Source organism: Pelobates fuscus, chromosome 5 (assembly GCF_036172605.1).
Source record: "Pelobates fuscus isolate aPelFus1 chromosome 5, aPelFus1.pri, whole genome shotgun sequence".
Taxonomy (NCBI): Eukaryota; Metazoa; Chordata; class Amphibia; order Anura; family Pelobatidae; genus Pelobates; species Pelobates fuscus.
In genome coordinates this window covers 14,127,058-14,139,595 of record NC_086321.1, presented here as the reverse complement: position 1 = coordinate 14,139,595, position 12,538 = coordinate 14,127,058, and the positions used below count along the sequence as shown (strand labels likewise).

The window sequence follows — 12,538 nt, the reverse complement described above, 5'->3', positions numbered from 1 at the left end:
TGTGCGTTTGTGTGATGTGTGTGGGTGTCGTGTATTTGTGAGGGTGCTGTTTGTGTGTGTGTGTGTTTGTGAGGGTGCTGTTAGTGTGCTGTGTGTGAGGGTGTTGTGTGTTTGTAAAGGTGCTGTGTGTGTTTGTGAGGGTGCGGTTAGTGTACTGTGTGTGTGAGCGTGCTGTATGTGTCTATGTGCTGTGTGTGTGTGTGGGCTGTATGTTGGGAGGGGTTGTGGAGGTGGGGGCAGATTAGTAAATATCCCCCCTCCCTACCTTATGTAGGGAGGGGGGATCCTTGCTGCCATGTACCATCCCTGGTGGTCCAGTGGAGAGTGAACTCTAGCTCCCTCGCCGCATCTGAGATGGACACAGGCACCTGACCCACTGGATCCCAGGGACAAGTCCACGCCAGCACTCCAGGTAGGGAGGCTGGGTGGACATTTTTTTTTATAAAAAAAAAAAAGTTATTTGTATGTGTCTGTGAATGTATGTGTGTGTGTCTGTGAATGTATGTGTGTGTCTGTGAATGTATGTGTGTGTGTCTGTAAGTGTCTGTGAATGTATGTGTGTGTCTGTGAATGTGTGTCTGTGAGTGTATGTGTGTCTGTGTGTGTGTGTGTGAGTGTATGTGTGTCTGTAAGTGTGTGTCTGTGATTATGTGTGTGTCTGAGTGTATGGGTATGTGAGTGTGTGTGTGTCTGTGAGTGTATGGGTGTGTGTGTGTCTGTAATTGTGTGTGTGTCTGTGAATGTATGTGTGTGTCTGAGTATGTGTGTGCACGCGTATATATATCTGTGTGTCAGTATATATATACACACACACACACACACATGTATATTTTTTTGGGGGTGGGGGTGGGAAAAGAGTTCCCACACTTTATTCCCCAGGACTTCCTGCAGGACTCAATACATAGGCGTGCCGCGGGGATTAGGGTGTGCCCAGGCACACCCCGTGCGCACGCCTATGCAAACAGTATTATGACATTGAAAGTTAAAATGTCATGTAGAACTAAAAAAATTAAAAAAATCTTATATTCTCCCATTTTTTTCATATTAAATTATGTTTCATAGCTAAATATTTGATATTAAATGAAAGCCCTGTTTCCCCTGAATAAAATGATATATAATAAGGTGAATTACGGTTGGACAGACATATAGCGCAAATGGCAGGTTTTGTTTACGTTTTGTTTTGTTCACAACTTGTACATTTGGCTCAGACCTTAAGGGGTTAATGATCAATTTGTGGTTAACAGCCAGGGGTGGTGGGTTGTTAAGAGGGTGCACACAAAGGGCCACACAGAAACAGGTTCAGTAAACAAACGGGGGACAGCGCACTGTCAGTATTCCCTCTCCCCAGTTTGAGCTCACTGTCAGTACCACCCCCAGTCTGAGCTCACTGTCAGTATCCTCCCACAGTCTGAGCTCACTGTCAGTAACCCCCCCAGTCTGAGCTCACTGTCAGTATTCCCCCCCCAGCCTGAGCTCACTGTCAGTATTCCCCCCCAGCCTGAGCTCACTGTCAGTATTCCACCCCAGTCTGAGCTCACTGTCAGTATCCCCCCCGTCTGAGCTCACTCTCAGTATCCCCCCCCAGTCTGAGCTCACTCTCAGTATCCCCTCCCAGTCTGAGCTCACTCTCAGTATCCCCCCCAGTCTGAGCTCACTCTCAGTATCCTCCCCCCCAGTCTGAGCTCACTGTCAGTATCCCCCCCCCTAGTCTGAGCTCACTGTCAGTATCCCCCTCAGTCTGAGCTCACTGTCAGTATCCCCCCCCCCAGTCTGAGCTCACTGTCAGTATCCCCTTCAGTCTGAGCTCACTGTCAGTATCCCCCTCAGTCTGAGCTCACTGTCAGTATCCCCCCCCCAGTCTAGGCTCACTGTCAGTATCCCCCCCCCAGTCTGAGCTCACTGTCAGTATCCCCCTCAGTCTGAGCTCACTGTCAGTAGCCCCCTCAGTCTGAGCTCACTGTCAGTACCCCCCCCAGTCTGAGCTCACTGTCAGTATCCCCCCCCAGTCTGAGCTCACTGTCAGTATCCCCCCCAGTCTGAGCTCACTGTCAGTATCCCCCCAGTCTGAGCTCACTGTCAGTAACCCCCCCCCAGTCTGAGCTCACTCTCAGTATCCTCCCCCCCAGTCTGAGCTCACTGTCAGTATCCCCCCCCAGTCTGAGCTCACTGTCAGTATCCCCCTCAGTCTGAGCTCACTGTCAGTATCCCCCTCAGTCTGAGCTCACTGTCAGTATCCCCCCCCCCAGTCTAGGCTCACTGTCAGTACCCCCCCCCCAGTCTGAGCTCACTGTCAGTACCCCCCCAGTCTGAGCTCACTGTCAGTATCCCCCCAGTCTGAGCTCACTGTCAGTATCCCCCTCAGTCTGAGCTCACTGTCAGTATCCCCCCCAGTCTGAGCTCACTGTCAGTACCCCCCCCAGTCTGAGCTCACTGTCAGTATCCCCCCCCCCAGTCTAGGCTCACTGTCAGTACCCCCCCCCCCAGTCTGAGCTCACTGTCAGTACCCCCCCAGTCTGAGCTCACTGTCAGTATCCCCCCAGTCTGAGCTCACTGTCAGTATCCCCCTCAGTCTGAGCTCACTGTCAGTATCCCCCCCAGTCTGAGCTCACTGTCAGTACCCCCCCCAGTCTGAGCTCACTGTCAGTATCCCCCCCCAGTCTGAGCTCACTGTCAGTATCCCCCCCAGTCTGAGCTCACTGTCAGTATCCCCCCCAGTCTGAGCTCACTGTCAGTAACCCCCCCCCAGTCTGAGCTCACTCTCAGTATCCTCCCCCCCAGTCTGAGCTCACTGTCAGTATCCCCCCCCAGTCTGAGCTCACTGTCAGTATCCCCCTCAGTCTGAGCTCACTGTCAGTATCCCCCTCAGTCTGAGCTCACTGTCAGTATCCCCCCCCCCAGTCTAGGCTCACTGTCAGTACCCCCCCCCCCAGTCTGAGCTCACTGTCAGTACCCCCCCAGTCTGAGCTCACTGTCAGTATCCCCCCAGTCTGAGCTCACTGTCAGTATCCCCCTCAGTCTGAGCTCACTGTCAGTATCCCCCCCAGTCTGAGCTCACTGTCAGTACCCCCCCCAGTCTGAGCTCACTGTCAGTATCCCCCCCCCCAGTCTAGGCTCACTGTCAGTACCCCCCCCCCCAGTCTGAGCTCACTGTCAGTACCCCCCCAGTCTGAGCTCACTGTCAGTATCCCCCCAGTCTGAGCTCACTGTCAGTATCCCCCTCAGTCTGAGCTCACTGTCAGTATCCCCCCAGTCTGAGCTCACTGTCAGTACCCCCCCCAGTCTGAGCTCACTGTCAGTATCCCCCCCCAGTCTGAGCTCACTGTCAGTATCCCCCCCAGTCTGAGCTCACTGTCAGTATCCCCCCCCAGTCTGAGCTCACTGTCAGTAACCCCCCCAGTCTGAGCTCACTCTCAGTATCATCCCCCCAGTCAGAGCTCACTGTCAGTATCCCCCCCCTAGTCTGAGCTCACTGTCAGCATCCCCCCCAGTCTGAGCTCACTGTCAGTATCCCCCCCAGTCTGAGCTCACTGTCAGTACCCCCCCAGTCTGAGCTCACTGTCAGTACCCCCCCAGTCTGAGCTCACTGTCAGTATCCCCCCCCCAGTCTGAGCTCAGTGTCAGTATCCCCCCCCAGTCTGAGCTCACTCTCAGTATCCTCCCCCCAGTCTGAGCTCACTCTCAGTATCCCCCCCCAGTCTGAGCTCACTCTCAGTATCATCCCCCCCAGTCTGAGCTCACTGTCAGTATCCCCCCTAGTCTGAGCTCACTGTCAGTATCCCCCTCAGTCTGAGCTCACTGTCAGTATCCCCACCCCCCAGTCTGAGCTCACTGTCAGTATCCCCCTCAGTCTGAGCTCACTGTCAGTATCCCCCTCAGTCTGAGCTCACTGTCAGTATCCCCCTCAGTCTAAGCTCACTGTCAGTATCCCACTCAGTCTGAGCTCACTGTCAGTATCCCCCCCCCCAGTCTAGGCTCACTGTCAGTATCCCCCCCCAGTCTGAGCTCACTGTCAGTATCCCCCCAGTCTGAGCTCACTGTCAGTATCCCCCCAGTCTGAGCTCACTGTCAGTATCCCCCTCAGTCTGAGCTCACTGTCAGTATCCCCCCCCCAGTCTGAGCTCACTGTCAGTATCCCCCTCAGTCTGAGCTCACTGTCAGTATCCCCTCAGTCTGAGCTCACTGTCAGTATCCCCCCCCCAGTCTAGGCTCACTGTCAGTATCCCCCCCCCAGTCTGAGCTCACTGTCAGTATCCCCCCAGTCTGAGCTCACTGTCAGTATCCCCCCAGTCTGAGCTCACTGTCAGTAGCCCCCTCAGTCTGAGCTCACTGTCAGTACCCCCCCCAGTCTGAGCTCACTGTCAGTATCCCCCCCCAGTCTGAGCTCACTGTCAGTATCCCCCCCAGTCTGAGCTCACTGTCAGTATCCCCCTCAGTCTGAGCTCACTGTCAGTAACCCCCCCCAGTCTGAGCTCACTCTCAGTATCCTCCCCCCCAGTCTGAGCTCACTGTCAGTATCCCCCCCCCAGTCTGAGCTCACTGTCAGTATCCCCCTCAGTCTGAGCTCACTGTCAGTATCCCCCTCAGTCTGAGCTCACTGTCAGTATCCCCCCCCCCAGTCTAGGCTCACTGTCAGTACCCCCCCCCCCCCAGTCTGAGCTCACTGTCAGTACCCCCCCAGTCTGAGCTCACTGTCAGTATCCCCCTCAGTCTGAGCTCACTGTCAGTATCCCCCCCAGTCTGAGCTCACTGTCAGTATCCCCCCAGTCTGAGCTCACTGTCAGTATCCCCCCCCCAGTCTGAGCTCACTGTCAGTACCCCCCCCAGTCTGAGCTCACTGTCAGTACCCCCCCAGTCTGAGCTCACTGTCAGTATCCCCCCCCAGTCTGAGCTCAGTGTCAGTATCCCCCCCAGTCTGAGCTCACTCTCAGTATCCTCCCCCCAGTCTGAGCTCACTCTCAGTATCCCCCCCAGTCTGAGCTCACTCTCAGTATCCCCCCCAGTCTGAGCTCACTCTCAGTATCATCCCCCCCAGTCTGAGCTCACTGTCAGTATCCCCCCCCTAGTCTGAGCTCACTGTCAGTATCCCCCTCAGTCTGAGCTCACTGTCAGTATCCCCACCCCCCAGTCTGAGCTCACTGTCAGTATCCCCCTCAGTCTGAGCTCACTGTCAGTATCCCCCTCAGTCTGAGCTCACTGTCAGTATCCCCCTCAGTCTGAGCTCACTGTCAGTATCCCACTCAGTCTGAGCTCACTGTCAGTATCCCCCCCCCCCCAGTCTAGGCTCACTGTCAGTACCCCCCCCCCCGTCTGAGCTCACTGTCAGTATCCCCCCCAGTCTGAGCTCACTGTCAGTACCCCCCAGTCTGAGCTCACTGTCAGTATCCCCCCAGTCTGAGCTCACTATCAGTATCCCCCTCAGTCTGAGCTCACTGTCAGTATCCCCCTCAGTCTGAGCTCACTGTCAGTATCCCCCTCAGTCTGAGCTCACTGTCAGTATCCCCCCCCAGTCTAGGCTCACTGTCAGTATCCCCCCCCCCAGTCTGAGCTCACTGTCAGTATCCCCCCAGTCTGAGCTCACTGTCAGTATCCCCCCAGTCTGAGCTCACTGTCAGTATCCCCCTCAGTCTGAGCTCACTGTCAGTATCCCCCCCCCCCAGTCTGAGCTCACTGTCAGTATCCCCCTCAGTCTGAGCTCACTGTCAGTATCCCCCTCAGTCTGAGCTCACTGTCAGTATCCCCCCCCAGTCTAGGCTCACTGTCAGTATCCCCCCCCCAGTCTGAGCTCACTGTCAGTATCCCCCCAGTCTGAGCTCACTGTCAGTATCCCCCTCAGTCTGAGCTCACTGTCAGTATCCCCCTCAGTCTGAGCTCACTCTCAGTACCCCCCCAGTCTGAGCTCACTGTCAGTATCCCCCCCAGTCTGAGCTCAGTCAGTACCCCCCCAGTCTGAGCTCACTGTCAGTATCCCCCCAGTCTGAGCTCACTGTCAGTATCCCCCTCAGTCTGAGCTCACTGTCAGTATCCCCCTCAGTCTGAGCTCACTCTCAGTACCCCCCCAGTCTGAGCTCACTGTCAGTATCCCCCTCAGTCTGAGCTCACTCTCAGTACCCCCCCCAGTCTGAGCTCACTGTCAGTACCCCCCAGTCTGAGCTCACTGTCAGTATCCCCCCAGTCTGAGCTCACTGTCAGTATCCCCCTCAGTCTGAGCTCACTGTCAGTATCCCCCTCAGTCTGAGCTCACTGTCAGTATCCCCCTCAGTCTGAGCTCACTGTCAGTATCCCCCCCCAGTCTAGGCTCACTGTCAGTATCCCCCCCCAGTCTGAGCTCACTGTCAGTATCCCCATCAGGTCTGAGCTCACTGTCAGTATCCCCCCCCCAGTCTAGGCTCACTGTCAGTATCCCCCCCCCCAGTCTGAGCTCACTGTCAGTATCCCCCCAGTCTGAGCTCACTGTCAGTATCCCCCTCAGTCTGAGCTCACTGTCAGTATCCCCCTCAGTCTGAGCTCACTGTCAGTATCCCCCTCAGTCTGAGCTCACTCTCAGTACCCCCCCAGTCTGAGCTCACTGTCAGTATCCCCCCAGTCTGAGCTCAGTCAGTACCCCCCCAGTCTGAGCTCACTGTCAGTATCCCCCCAGTCTGAGCTCACTGTCAGTATCCCCCTCAGTCTGAGCTCACTGTCAGTATCCCCCCAGTCTGAGCTCAGTCAGTACCCCCCCCAGTCTGAGCTCACTGTCAGTATCCCCCCAGTCTGAGCTCACTGTCAGTATCCCCCCAGTCTGAGCTCACTGTCAGTATCCCCCCAGTCTGAGCTCACTGTCAGTATCCCCCTCAGTCTGAGCTCACTCTCAGTACCCCCCCAGTCTGAGCTCACTGTCAGTATCCCCCTCAGTCTGAGCTCACTGTCAGTATCCCCCCAGTCTGAGCTCACTGTCAGTATCCCCCCCCAGTCTGAGCTCACTGTCAGTATCCCCCCCAGTCTGAGCTCACTGTCAGTATCCCCCTCAGTCTGAGCTCACTGTCAGTATCCCCCCCAGTCTGAGCTCACTGTCAGTATCCCCCTCAGTCTGAGCTCACTCTCAGTATCCCCCCCCAGTCTGAGCTCACTGTCAGTATCCCCCCCAGTCTGAGCTCACTGTCAGTATCCCCCTCAGTCTGAGCTCACTCTCAGTATCCCCCTCAGTCTGAGCTCACTCTCAGTATCCCCCCCCAGTCTGAGCTCACTGTCAGTATCCCCCCCAGTCTGAGCTCACTGTCAGTATCCCCCTCAGTCTGAGCTCACTGTCAGTATCCCCCCCAGTCTGAGCTCACTGTCAGTATCCCCCTCAGTCTGAGCTCACTGTCAGTATCCCCCTCAGTCTGAGCTCACTGTCAGTATCCCCCTCAGTCTGAGCTCACTGTCAGTATCCCCCTCAGTCTGAGCTCACTGTCAGTATCCCCCCCCAGTCTGAGCTCACTGTCAGTATCCCCCCCAGTCTGAGCTCACTGTCAGTATCCCCCTCAGTCTGAGCTCACTGTCAGTATCCCCCTCAGTCTGAGCTCACTGTCAGTATCCCCCTCAGTCTGAGCTCACTCTCAGTACCCCCCCAGTCTGAGCTCACTGTCAGTATCCCCCCCCAGTCTGAGCTCACTGTCAGTATCCCCCCCCCCAGTCTGAGCTCACTGTCAGTATCCCCCTCAGTCTGAGCTCACTGTCAGTATCCCCCTCAGTCTGAGCTCACTGTCAGTATCCCCCTCAGTCTGAGCTCACTCTCAGTATCCCCCTCAGTCTGAGCTCACTCTCAGTATCCCCCCCCAGTCTGAGCTCACTGTCAGTATCCCCCTCAGTCTGAGCTCACTGTCAGTATCCCCCTCAGTCTGAGCTCACTGTCAGTATCCCCCTCAGTCTGAGCTCACTGTCAGTATCCCCCCCCAGTCTGAGCTCACTGTCAGTATCCCCCCCCAGTCTGAGCTCACTGTCAGTATCCCCCTCAGTCTGAGCTCACTCTCAGTACCCCCCCAGTCTGAGCTCACTGTCAGTATCCCCCCCCAGTCTGAGCTCACTCTCAGTATCCCCCCCCCCCCAGTCTGAGCTGACTGTCAGTATTCCCCCCCTTTTCCCGGGATTGATGACGTCAGCATCCAGCTTGGAGCAGTGACGTCACATCCGGCCGGGGCCGCCATTTTGCTTCTCGGGTTAACGGTTCGTGCGGTCGGTGTCCGGGATCCCGAGACCGAGACCGGCACCAGACATGGCGGATTTCGACAACAACCCGTTCGTAGACCCGGACCTCAACAACCCCTTTAAGGTACCTACCGCCCCCCCTATACAGACACCCACCTACCGCCCCCCCTATACAGACACCCACCTACCGCCCCCCCCTATACAGACACCCACCTACCGCCCCCCCTATACAGACACCCACCTACCGCCCCCCCCTATACAGACACCCACCTACCGCCCCCCCCTATACAGACACCCACCTACCGCCCCCCCCTATACAGACACCCACCTACCGCCCCCCCTATACAGACACCCACCTCCCGCCCCCCCTATACAGACACCCACCTCCCGCCCCCCCCTATACAGACACCCACCATACAGACACCCACCTACCGCCCCCCCTATACAGACACCCACCTACCGCCCCCCCTATACTTACACCCACCTACCGCCCCCCCTATACAGACACCCACCTACCGCCCCCCCTATACAGACACCCACCTACCGCCCCCCCTATACAGACACCCACCTACCGCCCCCCCTATACAGACGCCCACCTACCGCCCTCCCCTATACAGACACCCACCTACCGCCCTCCCCTATACAGACACCCACCTACCGCCCCCCTATACAGACACCCACCTACCGCCCCCCCTATACAGACACCCACCTACCGCCCCCCCTATACAGACACCCACCTACCGCCCCCCCTATACAGACACCCACCTCCCGCCCCCCCATACAGACACCCACCTCCCGCCCCCCCATATACAGACACCCACCTACCGCCCCCCCTATACAGACACCCACCTACCGCCCCCCTATACAGACACCCACCTACCGCCCCCCCTATACAGACACCCACCTACCGCCCCCCCTATACAGACACCCACCTACCGCCCCCCCTATACAGACACCCACCTACCGCCCCCCCTATACAGACACCCACCTACCGCCCCCCCTATACAGACACCCACCTACCGCCCCCCCCTATACAGACACCCACCTACCGCCACCCCCCTATACAGACACCCACCTACCGCCCCCCCCATACAGACACCCACCTCCCGCCCCCCCTATACAGACACCCACCATACAGACACCCACCTACCGCCCCCCCCTATACAGACACCCACCTACCGCCCCCCCCCTATACAGACACCCACCTACCGCCCCCCCTATACAGACACCCACCTACCGCCCCCCCCCATACAGACACCCACCTACCGCCCCCCCCCCCATACAGACACCCACCTACCGCCCCCCCATACAGACACCCACCTACCGCCCCCCCATACAGACACCCACCTACCGCCCCCCCCATACAGACTCCCACCTACCGCCCCCCCATACAGACACCCACCTACCGCCCCCCCTATACAGACACCCACCTACCGCCCCCCCTATACAGACACCCACCTACCGCCCCCCTATACAGAAACCCACCTACCGCCCCCCTATACAGAAACCCACCTACCGCCCCCCTATACAGAAACCCACCTACCGCCCCCCTATACAGACACCCACCTACTGCCCCCCCTATACAGACACCCCCCTATACAGACACCCACCTACCGCCCCCCCTATACAGACACCCCCCTATACTGACACCCATCACCTACGCCCGCCCTATACTGACACCCACCACCTACGCCCGCCCTATACTGACACCCACCACCTACCGCCCTCTCTGTACAGACGCCTACCCACCTACCGCCCTCTCTATACAGACACCTATCTACAACCCCTCATTACTTAGTTTCCGATTTGCTTTATTATGTAATTGATGCCTTTTTAAGTTGTAATTTTACATTTTTTTGTTGTTATACATAATTAAAGGTACTTTTTCATATGTATAACCTGAACGTTGAGAAAAGGTGGAACTTTATTCAAGCTCTATGGTCTTTGCCAATTTTGTTGTTGTCTGCACTCACCTCATTTAAACTTTGCATGACTTCAGGGAGCGGCAAATCACTGGTGCTCTGTGTTGACGCTCACGATCGCGTCATTGGATGCCTTGGGCATGCACCTCATTTGAATTACCTGCTGGATGGTCAGAGAGCAGAATTCCTGGCGGCGATATCTTAGGAACAGTTAGGAAACCCAATATGTGTGCTTAAAATTCAATTGACCGAGCAGGAGATAAAAACTTCCAAAGCAAGTTAACGTCTTATTGAAAATGAAACTTTTTATATGCAGGCTGTGTGAGTCATAGCCAGGGTAGGTGTGGATAAAGCTGCATAAATAGAAACAAAAGTAATTTAACTCATAAATGGCAAATAATAAAATTTATTCTATACATGGTGCTAGTAGATATATTTTATTTATTTATAAAATATTTTACCAGGAAGGTAAATTTAGATGTCTCTAGTTTTCAAGTATGTCCTGGGTCCTCAAAACATTGAATTGTTACAATAGGATACAATGACATTTCTGTCTAATATTTTCTAAAATAAGACCGTAAAAAACAGCTGTGGCAAATCCAGTCACTCAGAGATCTAAATTGTAGTTTTAAAATGACTGGTGTACTTTTCCTGCTATGTGTTATATTCTGCAATGTATGCGGCATTCGTGTGTTACAGCACACGAATACCGCTAATGTTAAACCTGAATATCCACGAGCAGTGAATCACCGCACTGTTCGTGAGTTATGGGAGACCACCCATAGACGGTGTGTGTCTCCAATTAGGTACTTTGCAACATTGTATCGAAGCTAATTGCGGTTTGTTGCGGGTGGCCGCCATTCGTGTACCAACCACGAGGCGGCGGCCATCTTTGTTCGCGGAAAGCCAGCGGGGTTTTGTCGTTGAGTGCCTGGAACTAAAATCGGCTACTCGACAACACAAGCCCCGCTAGACTTCCAAGCCGTTCGGGAGTTTACCGTTTTCGGGACTTTCATTCCCTCAGTCCAGGCAATCGTTTAAACGAATTGGTCCTGATAAGGGAAACTGAACGGCGTTCGGTTATTTGTACTGGGATCTGAGCGCAAGTTCACTTAACTGTGAGCCCCGGTCCCAGCTATGTAATAAATGGTTAAACAGTTGTATAGTATAAATATTATGTTAGTTACGGATTTTAATATAAAAATTGTGTTCCTCTGTACCAGGGGATACTCCCATTAGCAATGCATTCTGGGATAAGTATCTCCTTGGTACAGCAATATATGATGGGTAATATATGTGTAAAACCTAGTCCCCTACTGGACAATCCCTGCATTGGGATTTGGGAAACCCTGTACATCTGTAACCACATAAATACTGTGCCTGTAATTAAAAACCTCAGTTGACCTCCAAGCTATGTGTCGTCTAGTTCTTGGGAGGAAGGGATTGTAACTACGCTACCTGCATTTTGCCTGTTTTGGATCTGCTTATCCTGTCTACCAGCGGAGATACTGTGGATAATACTACTACTCCGCTACAACAGCCCTTTCCCCTCCCTTCCTGTCAGCCAATTCAATCTGCCGCTTGGCACAGGGATAAGAAGGCTGTGCTCTGCTTGTCAGTTATGAGGGAAACACTCCTCTGGGCATCTCTTCTGCATGAATTCAGCCTAAGGGGAAGTAGGGAGGAGGGTCAGGGTCTGTGTGAGAGCAGCAGGGAGAGAGGACGTTCCATGCCCTTTTATAAATAGTGGGCTTTAATGCCATTAGGAGGGATGGAATGTTCTTGCGTTTTGGTGTGAGCAGAGTTAAAGCAGCAGTGTTGATAGAATCTTTATGAAATACTAATTTTTCCTGTGTTGTAATTTCACTGAAATTCAAACCCAGTCGAGATATAGATATATAAATTAAGGACTTCTTTGTTTCTATATATTTCCTATGCCTGACTTTCTTAGACTCTTGGCAGAGCAACAGTGTCAATCCCAACAAGCTTCACCGGTGACGGCTGCAGGGAATTTGATCGGTCCATGGAGGATATCACTGGATCCTCCATAGGCTTCAGTGGTGTACTATAATGCATGCGCGAGAGTGCAGCAGAGACGTAGGTTTCTGTCGCTAAAGAGGGCCCGTCGGAAGAATATGGCCATGCCCATGAGGGACAGGTTCACCCCAAGCGGTAATGTCACTGTCGGAACCTTTAAGTATTCTAAAGTCCCCAAACGGTTATGTCACTTTAAATCCCTGATTGTACCAGGGATACCCAGGAACCGATCGATCCATAGGCTTAGCATTAACTACCATAAATGTATTTAGACCCTAGACATTTGAGGCATTTAACCCCTTAAGGACACATGACATCCCTTTAGCTAAATAAAGCAGTTTTAGTGTATAGATCATTCCCCTGCAATTTCACTGTTCAATTCACTGTCATTTAGGAGTTAAATCACTTTGTTTCTG

The 12,538-nt window shown here is 54.2% G+C and overlaps 1 protein-coding gene across 2 annotated transcripts in view; it reads left to right on the top strand.

The window, feature by feature from the left end:
* Positions 1 to 8,158: 8,158 nt before the first annotated feature.
* Positions 8,159 to 12,538, top strand: part of SCAMP1 (secretory carrier membrane protein 1) — a 31,205-nt gene continuing 26,825 nt past the window's right edge. For both annotated transcript variants that reach the window (XM_063453595.1, XM_063453594.1), the window contains exon 1: positions 8,159 to 8,287. In XM_063453595.1, coding sequence (XP_063309665.1) covers positions 8,231 to 8,287 — 57 coding nt within the window. In that variant the 5' untranslated portion in view covers positions 8,159 to 8,230. The remainder of the gene's footprint in view (positions 8,288 to 12,538) is intronic.